The following is a 23,634-nucleotide window of genomic DNA, read 5'->3' on the forward strand; positions in this document are numbered from 1 at the left end:
TAAGAAGTACTTGCTGGTTGTATCCCCTTAGTCTGTAGTGATTTCTGTCTCTTTTTAGCATGCAGAGAGCTATTGCTGAAAGTGGTTCAATACAGCTTTGCCTCCTACCAGACAGGCTCTTTTAAGAGCTCTGCTCACTTGCAGGCTTGGAGGCTTGAAGTGACCCTACCTGAAGACTGCACACAAAGATGGATTGGTCTTGAAAGGACTCTTCAAATTAGGTTTTTCCATGCTTATATGGGGGGAGAATAACTTCTGAATATCCTTGTATCTTATACATCTGGCTTCCATGTGTAGAAAATTAAATCTGAAATAACCACCATTAGCTGGGGGAAGAGATAGGAGAAAAAGTCATCTGTTTCACCCAAGCTGACCTTGGTTGAATCTTTGTTAAACTTCTAGTTACATACCTGACAAGAAGGGAAGAAGCTCTACCATTCCCAGCTTGTCCCCGTGTTCCCAGACGAGCCTCTCCCAGATCCTTCAGGGAACTGAGGGGGCTACTTGGTGGCAAATGGCTCTTCAGAGAAGAAGGCTGCATTTGTGCTACTTTCCCTGAGGTAGAGGTTCATTCCCTGTCCTTGACTTCAAGGGGGAGAAGCTAGGCTGCTCACAAGCGTGGCGACTCCTTGCCTAGATGTTGCGTAAAGCTAACACTTCTCAGCTCTGAGAAGATTTGGAGATGCTTCTTACTGGTTTGGGGACAGAGGTTCTGAGTCTCAGTCCCTCTGTACCAGTTGTGAGGATCTTGTCCTTCAAAGTCTCTTCAGGTGAGTTTTTCCTCCTTTTCTTTACATTTTTTGTCTCCGGGCTACTGCAATGAATAGCTGAGGTCTGCTTTACTAGGAATTTGCCCAAATATTTCACTAGATGTGTCTGAGTAAGGCCTGTCTGGCTTTTTGGGGTTGTTATCCCTGTGAGAAGACTAAGGAGCATAGACGGAGGAACTTTCCCCCAGGCTGGATCTGGGTTACCAAAGAGACCAGCCAGCAAAGCTCACACCTGGGAAATTGGCCCATAAGCCAAACACAACCATGAAGCCTGTGACTGGTTTCTTCAGATTAATTTTTTTCCATAGTAACATGGAAATCTAATTCATACAAACAGACCAGACCTAGCTCACACAAGCAGTTGAGTTCAGTGAAACTCCAGGCATAAAGAGGACCTCTTCCTCTGATAAAAGGACTTAAAGATTTTCCACAACCAGGTGAACCAGAGATCAGGGCAACAACTACCAAAGTCAAGAGGATATTGCCAGAATTGTCTGAAATAATTCCTGAGCATCATGACAGTTAAATGAAGGTGAAATGCTTCTGAAATTGAGCTGAGACAAAGCCACTGGAGCTTACTGTGTCCCGTAGAGGGCAGAAACTTTTTTGGATGCATCTTTTCGCCAGGAAATCAGTTCTTAAAAAGCTGTCAGGGTTTCCAAAATGTTTTTGTGAGTAGAAAGTTTAATCATTTTAAAGAGTAGAAAATTGTTTCATAACAATGTACACTTGTAAAATTAATTATATAGCATCAAATTAGCAGTTGTAAGGAGATAACTGAATGGGGAAGTACTCACGAGTGAGGATGATTAGAGGAGAGCAGGGAACACATGAGAAATTACGGGGAAAGTGCGAGGCCAATTAGTACGGCAAGGCTCATTTTCTTTTAGTGCTTATTTCACACACACATACACACACCTCTCCTGAGGCCATGTCATTATTTTCCAAATGGCATTGGCCTCTTCTTGTCTGGTGGTATTGGCCAACGCTAATGATTTTCTTCTGTCACTGAGCGCTTGCTTGCATTCTCCTCTTTCATTTTCCTGATCATCCCTTTCTCTGTTTTGTTGCCCACATTAGACTAATTGTACCTTTGATCTGCAACTGTTACACACGCAGCTGCGCAGCATTGTCCATGACTCTGAAACCTGAAAATTAGAAAAACAGCAATTAGAATGATGCTCTCCCCTCCTCCCTTCCCTCCAAAAAAAAGGAAATAAAAAAGGAAATAGGATGATTCAGTTTAATCAGGCTAGACAGACACAACCCAACAGAATTCTGGTTTGTTGTGCCAGACAGTTAAACAGATCCTTTGTACTTGGTAGGATATAAAGAAAGAGCTGTTGTGAGCAATGAATGTACGTCTGGTTGGGGCTTCTCCCTGAGTCATGAGCCGGGACTAAGAACAGAGATCTGTGTTAGGACCTTGATCAAAACTTCATCCGGGTCCTCCCATCCTCAGTGCCCACCCACTTATTTTGAGTTCCTCTGATGGAGAGGGCTGTGTAGAGAGATCACGATGTGCAGGCTAAATTTCATGCCAGGCATATACTTTTAACAGAGTGAATTTTAGTTTTTAGAAGAGTCCTTGCCAGGTCTGAGGTTACAAAAGCCTTTTGGGGGTAACCTCATTAAGATAATTAAACATCTGTGTAATTCTTTCTTTCTCCATACACAGCAAGGATTATTAAGCTGTATTTTCATGTGGCACATGAGCCATTTTGTATGGCAGTTTATGGAAGCAAGCAGTAAAATGGCTTGTGTATAAAAGAATTGGATTACTGAAAAAAAAAATTGATGCGTGCAAACAGTATGAATCTCAGTCATCCGACATCAGGTTTAAACATGATTGGCATCCGTTTACAAAGCAGTGAAAAGCCATGCTTAGCTGTGTGCAGCTTCTAAGTATGAATGCTGCATAAATGCCTTTAAAGAAATAGGAAGAAAATAGCTATCCAATGATATGAGCTTGTGTGGAAGTGATCGTTTTTAAAAGAACATACATTTTTGCTTTTTTGTAATTGAATGACATGGCCAATATTATTTTCCATAATTAACTGATAGTTTTATATAAGTCTGTAGTTTTATTTACTCAAAGGAGGGGTGGGCAGGTGACTTTCTTTTAAGTGACCAGAGGGCAGAGACAATTCTGCAGTGGTTTTCTTTGGGCGTGCAGAACGTGTATTGTCGTGGTTATCGGTATCTGCAACAGTACAACAAACAGAACTTTGTACTGGCTGCTTGTGCAATATCAAGGGATGATAAAGGGAAGTTTCAAAAGAAAAAGGCAGATCCATTATATATTAAGGCTGTGGTTGCTTATTATAGCAAGCAGTGTAACTTAAGGGAAATAAACACTTTTCTATTCTCAGTAACCAATTAGCAAGAATATCTAGAAAAACAGTACATTTCACAGACTGGAGAATGCCTTGACCTTTGGGCAGGAGTTTCACTGCCAAAGCACCCCTCGCTGCCCAGTGCTCTCTGATACTCTCCATGCCAGGGCCTCATCCATCCAGGCCCTGGATGGCACCGCTGAATAGGTGGTTCACAGGAAAGCAAGCATTGCAGATTTTATAGACGTAGAAGTTGATTTAACAACGCTGGGCTGGTGTCATGTGGGACCTCCTGAAACAGATATGCTGTAATAATTTTTATTCCTTCCTACCGGGATGTATTCCAAGCCAGTAAAAGGCAAACTGAATTAATTCAACGATGGCATATGCCACTGGAAACTGTTTACATTTCTTAGAAAAAATGGAGTTTCCTGGTCCATTTTTAAGCTTTTTTTTTTTTTTTTTTTTTTTTTTTTTTCCCCTGAAGTAGTTACATGGGCACAGTTACAAGGATATGCTGTTGGTGCTACCATGCCTCAACATTCTTAGTTTAGTAAAGAAAGAGTAAAATGCAGAGCATTTTTTACTGTATGGTATTTAGTTGTGAGAAAAATAGGAAAATATAAGGGCCCAGATCTGTCCTTTGTGTGCGTATTTTCTTCAATTTTTTTTCCACGTTACCCAGTGTGCTTTTTTTAGGCTCTTTTGCAATGACACTCAAGAGACACCTGCCAGCACTCCAGCTGTACTGCTGTGCTTCTGGCCCCAGCTGTCATTCTTAGAGCAACTTTTATTGGTGTTGGTTTGTTTAACCTCTCTCAACACTTTACTTCAGCAGTGGAAAACACCTAAGACTTTCTCTTCAAAGACAGTACAGGAATGGTTTATGTTTTTCTTCAGTACATCACTGCTTGGACATTCCCAACTGGAAGCTGGGGCCAGCCGTCAGCATGCAGGAATGGCATTTGCAATTCTGGCACTCAGCATACTGAGCGCTTACTGATCCTCACATCTGTGGTATACAGAGTTGGCAGGGTCAGATAAGTGTGTTCTCCACAGTAGACTGAGTAAGAGGAGCGTCATGAGCATTGCAGAATTTAATAGCGTGCATTGGGACTCCAGCCCATGCTGTGCTTACAATGGAATTTAATTTTCTTTCCATGCAAACAAAAACATACGTTTTTGTGTTGAAATATGTGGAGGTAAAACTGAATAGAATATTGTCCTTGGTGTGAAATGAAGTAATACCCATATAGATGTAAAGTGGTAGGATCATTTGGCTCCTTACTAAGATTTATTACATTGCATGCTTTTTACTTTGTCTTTTTTTTTTTGCCATTCTGATTAGCAACACCTCCCAGACTTAATTTTTTCACGATAATAAATGATTTGAAATGCACTGATAAAAACCAATGCCTCAAGGCTTATGATTCCTGCAGGTTTTGTAAATACAGAGAATAAGCCTTTACTCTAATTGTCGGGTTGTTCTTTTCCTTACTCTTTGCTGGTCAGGGAAATCAAAAACCTGTCTTGAAAATGGTATGTAGCATATTATTAGTATGCTGTGAAGACTAACACTCACCACGTGCTCTAAGTACGTCGTGTGCCTGTTCTGCAGGGTGGTTCTGTTGGTAACCTCAGTAGCCGTTCTTACTGAAGTTGGAGACCAGTGGCTACTCATCTCTCTTTTGATCAGTTCTACACTCCGTGCACGTTCACTTCCACCAAACATCCCTCTGATTAGCACCTCATTTAGGTTGCTTGCTAAAGGGCATTACCTCCATCAGCCTAGTTCTTAAAACTAGAAAGATTTCTTGCTGGGCTTGCAGCAGCCTGCAGCCTTGCTCTGTTTTCAGCAGTCAGGCAAAAGCATTTACAATTAACCTTTACTTCCATGTTAGTTGAATTTTACTCCTGCCTATGGAGGAATATAATCTAAATGCTATTAAAATAGAGTATGACTTCGTATTATGTGACATCTGGTGACTTCCAATTATCTGTGTTTTGCCTGCCTACGGTGAAAAGGCAATTATGTTCTTCTGGTAGGATTTGCAGCAGTTTCAGAAGATATGATAATACAATAGCGAACGAGGGCAAGGAAGCACATTGGTAAGGAAGGACCTGATGGTCTAATATGTAGAATTCAAGTATGTTTCAGTCCTCGTTCAAATCAGAAGCTGTTTACACTAATCCTTTCCCATTAAGTCCTGTTGACAGGTATTAATCAATTACTCTCTGTTTTTAGGAAACATGAATGAAATACAGAATCCACTTATGTATTTCTGATTTAAAATTTTTTTTTAATTACTTCTTAATTTATAATTCAATTCTGACTATCATGTTACCAGAATCATAGACTATTCCAAGTTGGAAGGGACTCACAGGGATCTTTGAGTCCAAACAGGATTACTTGAAAATCTTATCTAAAATCCCTGGTCAAGTCTACTCGAATTTACACAGTTTTGTTGTTTTTTTGACATACAGTGTAGGCATAGGGTCTATTCTTACTAGCTCCAGTACCTGAAGAACTCCTAGATATTTATCTTACATATGATACAGTAATTTTGGCATGGTGTTAGAGTCATGCAAAAAGTGAAAATGGAGTTTCTCGGCTGGCTCTCATATATTGACCAACTTAAATTTTGTTCAAAAGCTGCCACATAACAATTTCTTCTGTCAGTTACAACACATACTATCCATTCATTCATCCATCCATCTTGACAATCCATATGCTAAAAAGTGCTTTCGTATGCAGTAACTCACCAGATTGTGACAATTCAGCAAATGATGTGACATGACACCCAGCATGTTGAGGATTTTTTATTTGAAGATAGTTACCAAGAAATTTATTTCTGAAGCAAAGTATTATGCTGAGCTTTGCAAACAGAGCTGCCCTGCAGTGTTGAGAAACAGGGTGCATTTACCTGCAAACACTGATGATGGAGCAAAACATTTACTTTGTTGCTGTGGTGGAATGACTCGGCAGGGTCCTCCACATCTGATAATAGGTGCTTGAGTGATAGAGTCCTAAAATTGTGCATGAGACTGTAATTACAGGCAGCAGTAAAATCCAAGCCATATGAGGCAATAAACACCATACTTTTGTGCTCTAATGTTTCAGACTACAGACAAATGGAATCCCACCCTGCAATTAGAAGATCTTTGTTCTGAGTGTTTGCTCATATCATGTAAAATGCACAAGCTATTTGTTTTGCTTATACATGTTTCCATACAGTAACTCTGTTTACACTTAATGATTCTCTTTATTATGTGTTTAATACACAGCTGACAAGAACAGCTCCAGCATGGCCACGAGACCTTCTCCTGGTAAAATGGAATGGATCATCCCACTTATTGTGGTCTCAGCACTGACCTTCGTGTGCCTCATTCTTCTCATTGCTGTGCTTGTCTACTGGAGGTGAGCCTGTTTTCTTTAGATGGGGAAACTGATCATGATTTAAAACACATTTTGGATGGTATTTTTTGATGTGGCCCCATGTTTTTTATTTTATTGGATGTTGTGGTGATAGATGCATTAGATATCTCTCCAGATGCTAAAACAGCTCTGTTGGTTAACTATTCAGCCATCTCAAATATTAAATTTTTGTGTCATGAAGTTACTAGTAGCAGTGGTAGAACCAGCTGTAATGTCAACAAATATTTTCACAATTAGTTCATTTTAGATAGCTATTAAAAGCCTAGTGAGACTGTGCTAGCTTCCATGTGTGACTTTGCCACTGACTTTGTGTGATCTTAAGGCATTCATTCTTTTCCTTTGACTTCACTTCTTCAAAAGCGAGATAAAGTTGTTGCACGTTACATAGCAATGCTCTGTGTAGGAGCTCCTTAGCACTGGTGAAGCATTCACAAGTACAGACTGCAAGATCTTGCAAGTAAAGATTGCTTCTTAAAAAGAGATAGCATCCTTTACACCAACCAGGCTCAGTGGTGGAAATTAGGTTTAGCATCAACAAATACAACTCTGGGTGATTTAGAGTAAAACAGAACCTGTGGTGCCTTCTTATGCCAGAACCAGAACTCTAAGATACTTCATTTTTCTTGTAGTGAAAGTTAGCCAGGCATTAACCTTATACAAGGCATTTTGGAATTATTTCAAAATCTGCTTAGATGGGACACAGAAAAGTAGCCTTGGTGAGAAATAGCAGTCTATTGATCATTATATCTGCAGAATCAATTAAAAAAATACCGATCTGTTTTTCAATGCACCCATTTTACTGACAGTTAATTGGCCAAATTGTTGAGACTGGAAACATTCTAAAGTATATTAACAAGTAGATGACAATATTCTTGTGAAATTCATTTCTATTAACAGTTGCAAGTAATTAACGTGATCACAGTAAAACAGTGAATAAAATAGCAGTGATATGTGCACAAATGCTAAAGTTGCAAAGGTTCTGAACATCCCAATTTAGTATGTCATCCTTCAGTATACCGCTTTTCAAAAATCTCTCTCATTTTTTTTCATTTGAAGAACTAAGCTTGGTCATATTCACACCAGACAAGCCCTTGAAGTATATGGTGTATGTATCCTGAAGCACTATAATAAAGGGCTTGTAGAATTTATCTTGCATTGATAGAAAATGCTCTTCTAAGGAGGAGGGGTTTAGAAATCAAATGCTAACAGCAGTTACCAAGAAGAGTGTTGGTACCTCTCATTGTTGATCCTGCTTGGCAGGAGGGTTGGATTAGATGATGTTCAGAGGTCCCTTCCACCCTTAACCATTCTGTGATTCTGCAGTGCATGGAGAGAAATACTTGCAAATTTAGTATCAGTACTCTTCTTGAGAGAATATTAAAGTTGGAAAGTACTAGCTTAGTTGCCAATTGATAGAGACTAATTTTTGGTAAATACTGTTTTTTTATAGATCATAATATCAGTTAAGTCTCAAATTAAGATACGTTACTTAAACGCCTTTTATCTTTCAAATTCCAAACCATCTACCTCATGACTTTTTTATTTGCTTAGCAATAACAAACAGGCACATAAATCAAGGAAGTGAACTAAAGCTTTAACTGAAACCAAATTATTTTTCCAGTAATGTAGTTTGTTGTTTTGCATAACAAAACATTTTTGTTGCAGCAATTGTTTTTTATCTGCTCTCCAGAATTTGCATGAGTAGTTAACATTCATCAATAGCTTTGGTAGAATTATGAACACGTAATATGTTAATACACTTGACAGTAGTGGATCAATTTATTGTGTATAATTGATGCTAAAAAAAATATAGAAATTTAAAATTAATATAGACATGGAAGGGTATGTCACATCACAGTCAAAAGTTTTGGATAAACACGAAGCAACAAATTGGAGAACAATAAGCAAACTTGAAGGCACATGTTCTCAGTTCAAAATAAGCTCCTGTTCCTAGCTTCATAGTTCTGAGGATTTTTTTTTAACAAATAGAGAACAAGTACAAAAGAAGTAAATGCGTGTTTTAGAATAAATCAGCAAGGAACTAGAACACAAATTATCCCCAGTAACATTTCATGTTGTGCAGGCCATGTCACTGAAGTGGTAACACAACATTTTGTGTGCCCTTTTCAGTGTGATTACCATTCTTTAGGAAAAATAAAATGTTTATCTTTGTAAGTGCTTCAAAGAAAGGAAAAAACAGAACCTCAAACACCTCAGAGTCTAATTTACAAGTTTGAAAGGAACAGTGATCTGGATTTTCAGGACGAAATACTTAGCTTAAAATGTAATAGGCAACATATGGAATAATTTGCTAATTAACACCATCAAAGCAAATGGCATGAAAATGAGTTTGAGACAGATTTTTCAGTAAGGGAAACATGGTATTGAAGTGCACAGCAGAGAAACACTTACTATGAAAGGATAACCCTCAAGGGGACAGGCATGCTGGACCAAGGGGTCTTCTCTTGCACAGCAGTTCTTTGTTCTGGTGTGAGAAAAAGCATTACAAAATACAACCCAGAGAACTAGAAAATGCAGAAGAGACATGGTTACCTTTTGGCAATACATTTTAAGGGAAAAACAAATGATATTTTCCCTTTTTCATTTTTGAGTATTAGTGGGAATAAGAAGATTGGAGAACAGAGGTGACATAAGTAGAACAATGAAGCAGAGCAAAGCCTTCTGCTTCTTTGCATTGCATCAGTGCCCTGTTATCCAGGGACCAAAATAAGGAGTTAAGGGGTTGCTTAGGAAGGCTTGGCAAAACGTTTATCTCTGTTCTGCTCCTTTGTATCTCATTCTGTGATACAGAACTGAAGTAAGTTTTGTGATGATGTCTTGTTGGAAAGAAGCTTTGTTTTTTGTTCCCTTTATGTGAAAAGGTGAGTGAAAGGGAGCAGTCACTGTTTGATGAAGCTTTCCCTATATCTGTGGAACTTCCACGCTGTGTTCATTAGAGACTTCTTGTAATTTAATATATTTGGGAATGATTTGTCCCATTTCTGAACAAGACTCCCTTATTTGCAGAGGTAATTTGCTGTTCTCAGTTCCTTTTCCATGTGGATCCTGGACAAATGGTGAAAGAATATGATTGATGTTGAAGAGAAAGGGTCACTTCCTTCTTTTTAGCACAATGGCCATCTCAGTAATGAAAAGGGATGGGAACTTAGAGGCAAGCAGCCGCTCTGAATTACCTTTCTACTAAAGTTTCCTGAATTCAGTACTTTTAATGGCACCACTGTGCAAAGAGGGCTATGTGATTTTAAGTTGGTAGAATGGAAAATAAACTAGGTCAGCATAATGAAGCTGCAGAGATTGCCCTGCCTCTTACCCCAGGACAATGAAGAGAGCGGCACCACGGGATGACCAGGAGCCAGGGAGGTGCACTGGGGCTGGATGGGAGTTTGGCTTCGCAGCAGGCAGGCTGTGGTTCAACAGTTTGCTTCTGTGCATCTTTGATTCCTCTTACAGAAAAGCTGGCCTGGCTGGTCCTTGAGCTGTCATGGGCATGATGAAGGAAGCTGCTGCTCCCAGTTCTAGCACCTGAAACTGTTTTCTTGTAGTGCAAAGAATTAAGAGTCTTAGCAGGTAGAAAATATGAGGAGGCCAGATCCATGTAGTACTCAACATACAGCATTCACTTCTGCAGTGGCACAATGGTATTTCTTTTTTCTGCTTTCATTCCATTCGTACTAGTTCCTGAAATTGGGTTCTGTTTGGACAACCACTGCGTGTTTCAGAGAACTGTTCACTCCGATTTTATGATCTTTGTTGGAGCACTACCAGCTCATCTAGAGCCCGTTCAAGCGTGTGCATCGTAAGCTGCAGTTTCCCAAGCACATTATTTTTGTGTTTCTGGGCATTTGTTTTGCATCTGTGATTTTATGCCCAGACTCAGTATCATGAGATCCTTCTGCAGTTCTTCAAGGTCAGTTTAAATTTTGACTTGGATTTTCTGCCATCTTTGCCACTGTTACTCTCAAAACCTTTTCTACAAGCTTTGAGAATTGCAGCGTGTGTTGGCAGTGACCTCCAAACTATTTAGGGATTGTGTGTGACTTCATTTTTTTTTGCAACAAGGCAAGTTCCTACAGCATGCTGAGCCATACTATGCCTGGAAACATTCACTGTATTCCTGTCACGACTTGAAGAAGTCCTGAGTATTGACACTGTAAGGGATACCCAGGGTCAGTGGCACTTTCTTTCTCACAGAGGTGCAGGAATGTGAATAGGGTTGGGAAATCAGCTAAAATACTAAGATGCACGTTACGTTCTGTCACTTTAGAAAAAAAGAAAGGAGTTTCAGGAGTGACTGGTGACCTTCCCCTGATTGTTTTCCATTCTGATTTTTAATATAAATACTACAATACCATAGACCATGGTTTCAAAGGGGGAAATAAGCAGAGAATATTAAGAAGCAATTAAGATTTTAGAGTTTAGCCAACAGCAACTTTTAAATGGGAACTAAATTATAGCCATTTCTCATTTTCAGCTAAGAGGAAGAAATTAATTCACAACTATAGCTGGAGAGTTTTCTGTTTCTTTCTTTTCTGCAGATACCATAATTCACCTCTGAATTATTGCCACTATCAACATTGTGATCCCAAAGACAAAGCAGGAATGTTGTATTGCATTTCTTATTAAATCAAGCTGTTTATACAGTGCTAATATGTTTACATTCAGGAGGGATTTTTGGAACAACACAGCTGCTGCCTTTCAAAGAGCAAGCAAGCTTACATTGCTTGTTTATAGTCATGTGTGTATATGAGACAGCTTGGGAAAAAGAGGCCTTTAAATTTCCTTAGGCAAAACTGTACAGAATTTAAAAGAAGAGTTTTCTTAGGTTCTGGGAAGCATCCTGCTGAATTGAACAGAGGCCCTGGAACAGGTCCTGTGACAGAGCCTCACGCTTCTTCAGCAGTGCCTTTCTGTGCAGAAGAAATGACACTGAGCACCAGGAGATGTGGGTTCTTTTTCTGACTGTCATTGATTTTCTGTGTGACCTGGGGCCAAGTTACTTACTGTTTGGCTGCATTGTTGTTGAACTCGGTGGCAAAGACCTCACTGGGAGCAAGCTCAGGTGTTCAATATTTCAGCACCTGAACTCAGTCACTGGTGAAATAGCACCACAGAAGGTCAGTTAGCTGTATTTGTAAATCAGTTTGCAATTTAGAACTATAAGCTGCAGCACAGGACCAAGAACAGTTGTAGTTATCATGTCTAATAACCATGCCTTGGTAAAACGCCATTTGGTGCTAAATTCAGGGTAACTTGTGCTGCCGCATAGCTAAGAGTGTTAAAACTTCATTGGGAAAAAAATGTGAACTTCTGCCTGTAGGAGGTTGTAAAAAGTGCTGAAATTGTTATTTGAACCTATCTTTAGATTTTATTTTATGAGTACACAGTGTGTTGTTCATCTACTGTACTGATTGAAAAAGGAACATTGCAAATTTACAGACCTTTGTAAAATTGCTTGCTTACAATGATAAAAGCTGCTTTCAGCTTACTCTGAAATACTTGTGATTCTGCTCGCTTTCTCACTCTTAGAGGATGTTAGGTAACCCTTTCTGAGAGTCTCTGTGCTGATTTTAAGAATGACTTGGGTGCAGTTGCTAGTGTATTTATTTCAGCAAGCAGTGAATCAAGCACCCTCCTCTGTTCCTGCCCTTGCACTGCCCTCTGTGATACCAAAGCAAATGTTTGTACAACCACGTGATGAGCTGGATTGAGAAATAATCCATGTGTTGGTTTTTTTTTGGTTTTGTTTTTACCATTTTTGTTTTAAAAAAGAGGGGGTCTTTCATGCCCTGATTTAAACCAGATTAACTCCCGGTCTGCTTCATGCAGTAACCAGAGAGAGTTGCATGACCAAGGGACCAACAAGAGGCAGGAAGGAGCAGGAAGGATGGGGATGCTCGTACTGACACTGCCCCAGTGGTGCCAGAGGACCATGTCCTCTTGGCTTGAGGACAGCCGTGCCCCAGGGTGCAACCCGTGTTGTCACAGGCAGCGGGGAGAGTTAACCAAGGGGAGAGATTTCCTGAGCTGGGAGACGGGCAGCACTACAGGCAGATGAGGAGAAACACGGAGGTGAGCTGTGTGCCTGAAACCTCTCCCTGTGACCATCCCAGTTCGGAGGTTCAGTAACCAGCCGTGCCCTGCTCACGCCAAGCAGGACGTGCCTGCGTTTTGCTCTGGAGTTGGCTGCACGTAGCTTTGTGTGAAGGAAAGCAGCGTCAGAGGGATCACTGCCCAGCAAGCAGCGTGCAGCCCGGCCTGGATTCAGAGCCCTCTGATCTCCCTGCCTCAACCTAGGCAATGCAGGGAAAGCGCTCCAGCCTCTATGGCAGAAGACCCAGGCTGTGTTTGATTTTGCCAGTGCTGGAGGTGAAGGTACTGAAACAGCGAGCCCTTTTGTGTGCTGTATCTCAAAGCACTGCTCGTTTTCATTAAAGGGGAGCAGGCCTGTGATCATCTCCCTCTTATCCCACGCGGGGAACCGAGCTCAGCCTTTGTGCTGGCGGCAGGCAGCTTGCTTTCCAGCCTGAAGCTCAGGGCAGCCGCTCATTGCTTGTTCTAGCTGTTGGCACCGTTCTTTGAGCGCTTGTCGGGGAAAATCGATGGGAAAAATTCTCCGACTGCATCCCCGCTCTCATCTGGTGACGTGCAGCGAGGGGGGAGAGCCCATGAGGAGAAACGCAAATGCCAAAGCATAGTGCGGTGCTGCTCTTCCTCCCCTCGTGGGCCTGGGGGGTTTTATCCTCTCCTTTCATTGGGAGCTGGGAAGGATCTGGCCCAGCTGCCCTGTCAGGGTGGTGGGGTGCTGGGGCCTACTCTGTGCAGGCAGGGCCAATGTGGGCGAGCAGAGGGGAGGCCTCGACACCACGTCCCGCACCACCCGGCCTTTCCAGCCTCTTCCTCAGTACCCGTTTCCCAAACGGCTACTTGAGGCCTTTCAGAAATCACAGGAGTTGTCAGTTGTTATAGTAACGGACCCCCTGCTGCTGAATTGGCCCTGAGATGCCCATTTGGGCTTTTGAACAGACTAACTCATGCTCATTAGACAAAAAAGAGAGAGAGACAGATTTGCAGATGGAAAGTTGCTTTTTAAGCATGCTGGATGATCTGTTAAGAGCTAGATTGTGGAAGGGGGCATGTTATCTAATTATATGCCTGTTACTTTTACTCTTCTTTAATTAACACTAGTTTCACTTTTTCTTGCAAAGCAAAACACTGCAGGATTTTGGATTCCTCCCTGGTGAGGTCGGTAGCGAGCTGCTGCTTTGCAAACAAACAATTGTTGTCTTAAGAAAGGAGAAAGAAAAGAAGTCAGAGGGAAGTTAAAAGAAGTGAAATGCATGTCAGTGGTGATTTCTAGAACTGTAATGATATCTACAAAACTCAGAAAAGAGAGTTTCTAATCCTCATTGTACAACATAAGGAGCAACATCAAAAATTAATGAGCATATTTTGACCCAGGGATGTCCCATTTCGAGGAAACAGCACAGTCTAGATCTTGCTTCAGGTTTAAATCTGAATAGCACCACTGATATTAATAGAGTGACTCTGAATAACTGCTATCGGTTAAATCAGGCCTTGCCCTCATAAATTTGAGTCCACATAACTGTAGAACCTGCATCACCTTAAACGGGTTCTCAAGAGCACAAAAAGTGCAATAATGAGTTACTTCTTGCCAGGTGTCTGAAGCCAGCTTCTTCCTATGTCACGCATGGCCAGCCTTCATCTGAATTTCATGAAGCAGCGTTCTTCTCTCAGCTGCCTTGTAAATGAAAAGCAAACCAGATCTACAGCAGGCTGGTGTATCTCCACGTGTAAAGAGGACTGTGGCTGTGAGAGGTGAGGTATATCCCACAAGATTCACCTTTTCTTTGAGGAAGCTGGTCAGACCATACGAGCAGGCAGGACTGTTAGCTGAGAGGGGATGCAAGTGTTCCTGTGTACATGAAAGGGATCTGCAAGGAATAAATGATCTTCTGCATCCATTGTGCTTAGGATGAGGAGTCTTAGGTTTAAATTGAAGCAAGGGAGGAATTTAGGTCTGACATTAGAAAAAGCTTTATGATGGGAAAGACAATAAAGCAGTGGACTCCAGAATTTCCATCATTTCTACGTTCCAAAAAAAGGTTAAGCAGCCATTTGTCAGGCGCAGCACAGGAGTCATCGATCCTGCATGGGAGCTCAGAGGCTCATTCTCCACAGCGCTGCCGTGCAGGCTTTAAGGCACACATGCAAGTACAGAAGAAGAGGAGGAATGGAGTAGTGTGATAAACGTCCTGTGAATCACAGACCAGAAGGCTGAAAAAGTGTTTAGAAGACGCCGTTCAAATGCATCACATTTAAAGTGAGTAATGTGAAGCCAGTAAAAAAGCACATCTAAGCAGTGGGGTAAGGACAGAGGAAGAGACCGTAGCTTTGGGGAGGGAGAGGAAAATACAGACAGGCAGGAAAGAAATGGCACAGGCAGCTTGCAGAGGACAGCTGTGTCAGGAGACTGCAGGTTGGTGGAAAAAAATCTGTTTGGAGTTTGATTCCATCTGTTCTCCTGCAGCAGAGGGCCTAAAATTAGGGAAGAATTAAGAGTACAACAATGATAGGAAGATTGGAAAAAGAAGAGCAGGGGTGAGCCTAGCTGAGGTTTGTTACCCCTGTTGGGTGTTATCCGAGGCATCCATCTGTATTGCACGTGTCAATACTGCCATTAGCAGCAGCAAGTGCCAGCATGAGGCCATCCCTCGTGTCAAGGGAAAGGACCCTGCGAGCAAGCACCTAGGGTGGCTGAATCAAGCCATCCACAGAGAGCTCGTTATGGGAAAGTATTTTCTTGCAGAGCAGACAGGGAACTGCGATGGCTTAAAGAGCTAAATTCTCAGAGCAATGAAGCCTCGCACAAATCACCCGTCCCAGCCCAGGCAGTCCTGGTGCCTGCTGGATTGTGGTTATTTTTAACAGTGCATTTAAATGAGAGCTCTTAGTTGAAACAATGCTTGTTCCACAGCTCCTGGGATGTTTGTACCGTGCGGGTCAGTTGTGTGAATGTCTTTTCTGCAGACACTTTTACAAACTCAGTGGGAGCCCCGATCTGCATCACCTCTTTTTTAAAAAGATAATGTCAAGCATGCAATCGTAAGTCAAATAACAGCAAAATATGTGCTTCGGTTGTGGAAGACTAGAATTCAAAATATCATGTTGGTGACCTTGAAAACAATGAAACAACAACAAAAAAGTTTTTATTTTAATCTTTAATTTGCTATGAAGCATGTCCCATAAGAGCTGAGACATTTAGGGTATGCTAATTTGCTAAAGAGGATAAGGTCTTGGCAGCAGGATGGAAAACTGCTATTGACACACTCCTCACTGCTTTGTGTAGATGTGTGGCAGCATTTCCCCAATATTTGCAGAAATACCTTCCTCTGGGGAGAGAGCAAAGGGGAGCAGGCAGGGACAGTTGAGGTCAGGCAATGAGGAATCTGTGGCGCAGCTGCAATTGATCTTTGTTTTGTTTCCGTGGAACTAATTAAATGGATTAATTCCAGACACTTTCTCTGGAAATGCCTTCCCCAGTGCTGCTGTAGTGATGAGGTCTTGAAAAAAAAGAGCAAGGTTTTATTTGTGCAGTAACTGGATTAAAGGCGGTATTTTTACAATGCGTAATTTTGAAGCAATATTTTTAAAATATTCAAATGTTGAAGTTAGGCTCCATTAAGAAGTGGTTTGTAATTGCTGAGAAATAGTACACCATGAGGAGTACAGGTTTTTGATGAGCACAGCAGCAGAAGATGTTACTGCTGCCTTCTCCTACTCAGCTTTAGTTCATTGTAAGCTATTTTATAAGAAACTTTAAAACTTTTGAACTCTGGATTTTAGAATTATGATCAGCTATTAAAAAAGAGAAACCAGTCTTAGCAATCATGCTTTGTGTGAAATTAACTTGGGGGAAAAAAAGTCAAAAATAGAAATACTTCTTAAGAGGCTGGGTGCATTTTTTGTTCCCTTTCTTAGCTGCAAGAAACAATTTATTAACCCATCCTTGTTTGATTTGTTGCTAGTTTATGTTCCTTATTGATCTGTTGCTAATGCCTATGTTTTATATAATATTTTTAGTATGTATATGCTAAATCGTGTACGGTATCTCTAGTATTCTCACACAAATTGGTAGGCTGAGAGTTAGAGGAATGTCTCAGATGAACTGTGAATGAAATATCCTATAATACAAGTAGATGTACCCAGAGGGAACAGTATACCTCTGCTGTGAAACTGTGAATTAACCACAGCAACCAGATAAATTATATTTTTTCTCTCTCCTTGTAACCATAAAATACAGCTATTGAAGTGCCCTGTGCTGTCCTAAGTCCCACAGCAGCATTTGGACTAACATTAGCACTAGCTATTTCACAGCGGGATGTGGTCTAAGTGTAAAATTATAGGGTAAGAATATTAAATCAGTTCAGCAATCTTAACTGGTTGGATAAATACCAGGATTCAGCAGCCTAGTAAAGCAATAACAAGCAGGGGTGGGTTTTTATTTTTACTTTCCTTAAAATGAAGTGCCAACCCATGCAACTTAGATAACAAATGCCTTGGGATGCTCGATGCGCATTGTGCTGCTATTACAAATGTTGCAACTATGCGAATTCATTCAGGTTCTTGTAGAACACTGAGTCTGTTAAGAAGAAAACATTTCTTCTATCACCATGAATGGCATGTATTTCACTCTGCCACCTTACAAGTCAGAATCCATTTGAGCTCTAACATTTAAGCTGAAACGGGAGCAGGTTGCATGCCTGGTTGTCATTTCGTGGATTGTTTCATGTGTTGGAAATCCCATTTTTTCCAAAACAGAACAAAAACATTTGAAGTATCATACAAAGAGACATTTATAAAGCAATATATTAAAAATAATAATAATAATAACAACACAGGTTGGTGTTGACTAAAATTTTTTCTCCGGTTTTGAATGTTGAAAGCATTGTCAATGTAAGAACAGCAGTGGTTACAGATGAGGATTGCAACAATTGCTGAGGGCAAGGAGGACTTCCAACCACATCATAACTCAAAATGATGATCATTTACTCTTCGGTCTTCTAAGTTTCCTGAATTCAGTGTTCATTGCTCATAGTGACTGGTATTGTAGACATGAGGTGAAAGCTTTGGAGGGGCAGTCCTCATCCCTGTCATTTTTTGATTTGTTCATTTTGAATAAAAGCCTAGGATGTAAACCTACCAGAATGGTTAGTCTCTTCCCATTCATACAGCTCCTTATTTTTAAAGCATTCAGGGTGCTCTTTCAATCAGAGAGTAAATGGGTTTGCTTTGCAGTTCACTTTCCACAGCCTGCAGATGTTGGTTTTGTGAGTTAATGCGGAATCCAGGCTTCTTCATCCACATAACCAACATTTATTCAACATACACAAAATAAGATTCCTGGCCATGATATTCTTACAGGCTTCGTGTTCATTTCAATGAACTGTTTTTCACCACTTTCCTCACTGCTAAAGGTACAAACAGGCCTTTTAACTTAAAAGGGCTTTTCCTACGATCTGTTTATTCTTCAGCAAGCTTTTCTGTGAGCTTTGGATGTCAGAAGTCAAAGTCATGTTTTCTGCTTATGCTTAGTCTCCCTACAGCTACCCACTTGTCCTGTGCCCTTGTACTTTCTAATTTGGGGGAGCAGAGAACGAAGGGAGAGAGAGATTAACAGCCCATCAAACACCAAGGGCATTTGGTTTATATCTGCCAGAGTTGTTCAGAACATACTTTGTGGTATTGAAGGGGAAAGTGTATACCTTATATTTATCAAGAGCAATTCCTTTTCCAGAAACCTCTGATAATAATTAAGTAATGCCATTTGCATGCACAAATCACCATAGTTTGACTTGGGTGACATTTAATATTGAATCTGTCTAGGCAAAGCAATTTTAGGAATTGTATTTCCTTGGAGATCACTCCTAAAGAATAAAAAAAAGTTGAAAAGATTTTTAAAATCATTTCAGCAAAGAAATTATTCCCTTTTTTTCCAGTGACTGTGAAAATAAAGTTTCTGCTTTCCAAAGGAAAATAAAGTAATTAGGAAATTTGCAAATGTAAATTGGCCTGTGTTGGTCTTCGTCTTTATTTATGTCATTAAATGGAGTATTTAATTAGCATATATATTATTCAAGTTTCAATATAATCTATTTTGTAAGTCCAAGTTCAAATATAAAAATCAAAATGGGCTTGATGCCTATTGTTCACATGCAAAGCAGCTAACATAGATGTGGAGATATGATGTGAATTGAAACATTCATATTTCACAAGGATGCAGTCTACATTTTCTGAAATTACGGGTTGGACTCTTATTTCTAACTTTTTCTAATTTGCATACATATTAGTCCCTGTTTAAATGATGTGTTAATTCTATTCATTAGACTTCAGTGAATGCTTCTAACTCTCCTGATAATCAAGCATAGGTCCCTGGAAAGCAAATTATGGACTTCCATGTTGCAAAATGCATCGTAAACGTGACACTTATCACTGCTAAGCCAACTTATGTGGAGCACTTGGCTACAGTCAGTAGGGCAGAACCCTTTTTCTTATGCTCGCAGTGATAATTGTCATCTCTGAATAAGGACCTGGCTCCAGATCCCCAAAGTCTCTTCAGAGGTGGTTGGGCACTTCACAACCACTCTGCCCTCTTGAAGTTAAAAACGCCAGTTCAGCTCTTTGGGAGAGAAAGACTAACTTGACTGAGATCCTCACGCAAACGGCTTCAAGAAAATGGATGAGTAAGTGTTTTCTGTTCCACATAATTTGATGGTGGAGATGAGAATTTGGGAGTCCTGGGGGGCTCTGCAGTCTCTTAAGAGTATTTGGTTGCTAGAGCAGGAGCCTGCAAGCTTTGTTTTGCTGCAGTTCAAGACAGGTTTGTGCTTCAAAATGTGCAAAACGGTAGCCCTGAAAGCAAAAGCATGAAGGTGGCAGAGTGCAACGGGAGTCCTTGCTTCCTTCTGAGCCGGATCCTGTAGTGAATTGCAGAAACAGTCCCTGGGAAGACAAGGGACAGCAGAATGGTATTGTAGTTCAGTGTCTGCTCTTGTGTGTTGATTTATAAATCTGTGACAATTCATCTTTTTAACTCTAGGTATAAAAGCATTGTTATCCCAGTGGTAAACCTGAGGTGATAATTTCCCAAGGTTTTATGTTGATGGGGTGAGCCCCGAGTGGTGCCACACGGGGAGTTGCCATGTGTGCTCTGATTAATAAAAAAATTGATGGGAAGAAGAAAGATTCTTATGCCATCATTGCAAGGAAATGCTTGACATCTTTAAAGGCCTATAAGTTTAGTTTCCATCTGTTTTTTGCAGTGTCTGGGCCTTTTCAAAAGCAGCACTGATGTGCTGCAGGGAATTAATTTAGCTCTTTGTGGTAGTGGAAGGTTAGAGTTCAACATCACTGTTTTTGTTATCCACAGAGCTACACTGAACAAGTTCCCTGTTGTATAGTTTAAAGGAATAGGTGGAGACTACTACAAAGAGACTTGTTGTCCCTGCAGCATAGTTTTATTCAAGATGCACAGAATAAGCGAGCAGAAGAGAAGAAATCACAGTATTTGATATACATTCACAGCAGCTGCTTCATCTCACCATGTCTGAATGTGTAATCTCACTCTCAGGAGCATTCTGCACGAGAAGCAGCTGGGCGCTTCTGAACACAGAAGAAATGCTCCCATTTCACCAGCATTTGCAATAATAGAAGCTGCACTTAGGCCTGTGGGGAAATGAAAAGTCCACGTTTTACTGGGAGTCTGAGATTTTGGTGGGTTTCGGTGCTGTCTGCAGGATCTGAACTTTCACTTGGATGTCCAGTCTGTCCCTGGCAATGCTTCTTAGCACTGAAAGAGCTTTATGCCAGCTTTTTTTGAGACATTTAAACCATCTGCAGCCCACTTCTCCTCCACTCCTTAGCTGAAAAGTGTGGGTCCCGTTGACTTCCAAAATAATCAAGCTGGAACAGCCTGTGTTGTAATTCCCTGTGTGTTGGGGACAGAAAAGGATGCTGAAGAAAAACAGCTTTAAACCATCTTTGTGGTCCCTGTATTCCCCTAGCCCAGAGTTTAAGGTTCACTGGGGTGGAGGACAGTGGGGGAACATTCATTCCCCTTCCACACCTCCTTCCAGCATCTTTTTTCCTTGGTGCTTCAGACAGCAGCTCCCCACCCCAGGGAGATGTGCTCACACATGAAACCTCACATGTAATTTCTCTGGTGACGGGTCGAGCTTTCCCATTGTCGTTGCCCTCCACCAACCTCACTGTATTTACTAGGCTTTCTGTGCAGAAGGAGTTAAATCCATATGGGTTGGATGTTTGCTGCTACAGCTCATGTTCTGTTTTGACTTTTTTGGTTTCATGTATTTTCCTCTTTTAAAGTTACCAGTCGTATCTGAGACCTTAACATCAGTGGACCACTTTGTGAAAATAAATATTAATGGGATGGCTGCTGATAGCATCATATGGGTCGAAACAAATGCTTTTATAATAAATGGAATGGATTATTAATTGCGTGGTTTGGAGATAAAGCGGGATCTAAAGTGACAAGCTCATGGCACAGCAAACTGCCCTTTGCAGGAATCCAATTAGAAGTGTGAGCAGCAAATTGTAAGCAAACTTGCTATAATCATATGGGGGCAATACAAGAGTGGAGCATAATTTGGAACCTGGGACCTGTCCCCTTGAACGTCTCCTAATTCCCTTGAATCAACATTTAGTTACTGTCATGCCAAGTTTGCTTTCTTCAGCTCTTTCTGGGAAATGCTGCATCCCGTTGGTCTAGCCCAACCGGAGGGAGACAGCGTGTTTTGAAATAAAAGGGCATATAAATTAAAGGCACTGGATTCTGCTGCATGTCTGTCTGAGAAAAGTGACTCATTTGTTAGCCTGCTGAAATTACTTTGCATTGAATAACTTGTGCTGATGTTACAGAGTTTTGCCTCATCACTTGAAGCTGTTACATTTGCCATTTCCTCAATGAGAATGTTCAGGAATTGTTTCCTCTCCAAATTGCAATGTTTGTTCATGACTTGGAAAAATAGATGGTTTGCTGCGATGTGTCATAGATAATGGTTAAATACTGCCTGCAGTAACCAAGCGCAATTGTCACAGATATATTTGAGCATCCGTGCCAGCAGATATGTCTGGTGTCCTAGCGAGTGATGTAAATCGTTCATTGGGTATGAATGGTTCAAAAAGAGTTTTTCTAAATATTATGTATCATTTTCGTCTGGCAGATGGAGTTGTGGAAGCTGCTATAGCGAGAGTTTGTGAAAATTCAGACATCCTGGGCATTGCGTGAAATAGGCTTAGCAAGCCTCAAAAATGAGGGTGCAGGATGAAAAATGAGGGTGCAGGAGTGATGAAGACCTAAGCACAGCATCTGGGAAGTTGGGGTGGTATTTTCAGGCTGGTGGAGAAGCATGTGAAAAAACAACACAGAGCAAATCAATTTGTCTGTTCTGTCAAAATGGCTATGATCAGCCAGGAGGCAAATGAATAAACGGATCAACAAGTATTTCACACTTGTGTGTTCTCGACAGGAAATCACAGATCTGAAACCAAATGTCTGGGACAAAACTACCAGAAATAGTGGCAAAATACTCTGCTGTTTAGTCTGCATTTTAAGCATTTTTAGCTCACAAAACTCCTTGAATTAAAATACAGGAATAAAATAGGAAGGCTTGTTACTACCATTCCCAATCACCAACATAAATGGAAATTGTTGGAGTGGGTCTAAAGGCAGGACCCCTGTCGGGGCTGGAAGCTCCCTTTGCCCATGTACCCGAATGCATGGTGCTGGCCATGGTGGGTGCTGCTCAGTTTTCCCTTCCTGAGCTCCCTGTCTAATCGCTGCACTAATCACAGCAAAAGCAGCACCGCGGATCACTTAAGACCATGGAAATGAAATGCATAAATACAGTAGGCGGAAAATGAATCTGAATTGTTGGAGGTGTCAGCACCGAACAATTCACCTAGGTGCAGACATCTCCTACGTTCCTCACGGATAGCATGCCTGCTTTTGCAGCTATGTCACTTCGTGTGCTGTGAAAGAAAAGAAAATACCGAGACAAGAGCTTGCCTTTAATTTACATGTCTCCTTCCAAACAAGTGCCTGATGTACCCAGACACATTTCTTCATACACTAAGGAGCATTCACGTGTTTTTCCTAGATGCAGACTCCCTTTCTTGTGTTATTTTTTCTCCTTTTCCTCAGTCCCACATTTGCCAATACTGAAAGGTTATGAGGAGCTTAATAAAAGGTAGATTAAAGTTTTGAAAATCATGCAAAAAAAGGAGAACAGTCTATAAATAGAAAATATATTAAACAGTATCTGGTGTTAAGGTATCTACTAATTAACATAGGTCGACTGAATTTCCTGTTTTTCTTATTTGCAATGAACTTTTATCTTGAATCAAGATGTTCTCCTCACTGTGATTAGTTTTGTTATTAGATGTTTCTACAGACTGATTAAGACAATGGGAAAGCAATAGGTTATTTGCCCAAGTGTATTCTTGCTGAGAAAGTTTGTCATGAGGATGAAAGCATTCTGAATTTTCAGAATAATTTGGAATGATTCCTTAAAGGCAAAGTCTCGTCTACATCTGTTGCTTTGTAATTTTTCAGTTCTTGACTCTTCTGTATAATTGGGGGCCTGTCAATATACTTCATGATGACTTTGCTGATATGCCTCATGCTTTGAGTCCCCATGTGCTATAAAAGTGCATTTCCTTGACACTGAAATTCAAGGGGCTTTGAATGAGCCATAGGCTTGAAGCTTCAAAGATGTCCTTGTTCTTAATAGATACTTTGAAAGGGAAACTCTTTCTCACTTCATTTCAAGTTCTTTCAGGATGATCCTTGTAGTCCCCTCTGGCTCGTGTTATAGTGGATATAGTGGACTTCATTACTTGCTTATATTTTTAGATATTTTTTTTTTATTATGGCTTTTTTGGTCTGTGGAGATGGTAATTTGAAATATGCATGGTTTTTACTTCATGTGCTCATTTATTGTGCCTAAGTATGCTTAATACTGCTTACCACTTT

At 40.7% G+C, this 23,634-nt stretch overlaps 1 protein-coding gene across 1 annotated transcript in view; it reads left to right on the forward strand.

Annotated features, from left to right (window-relative positions):
- PTPRG (protein tyrosine phosphatase receptor type G) overlaps window positions 1–23,634 on the forward strand; it is a 397,438-nt gene that overhangs the window by 325,177 nt on the left and 48,627 nt on the right. Inside the window, exon 13 of the mRNA XM_032193863.1 lies at window positions 6,392–6,524. Within this exon, the coding sequence (XP_032049754.1) occupies window positions 6,392–6,524 (133 nt within the window). The remainder of the gene's footprint in view (window positions 1–6,391; window positions 6,525–23,634) is intronic.

Source organism: Aythya fuligula, chromosome 10 (genome assembly GCF_009819795.1).
Source record: "Aythya fuligula isolate bAytFul2 chromosome 10, bAytFul2.pri, whole genome shotgun sequence".
In the NCBI taxonomy this organism is placed as follows: domain Eukaryota; kingdom Metazoa; phylum Chordata; class Aves; order Anseriformes; family Anatidae; genus Aythya; species Aythya fuligula.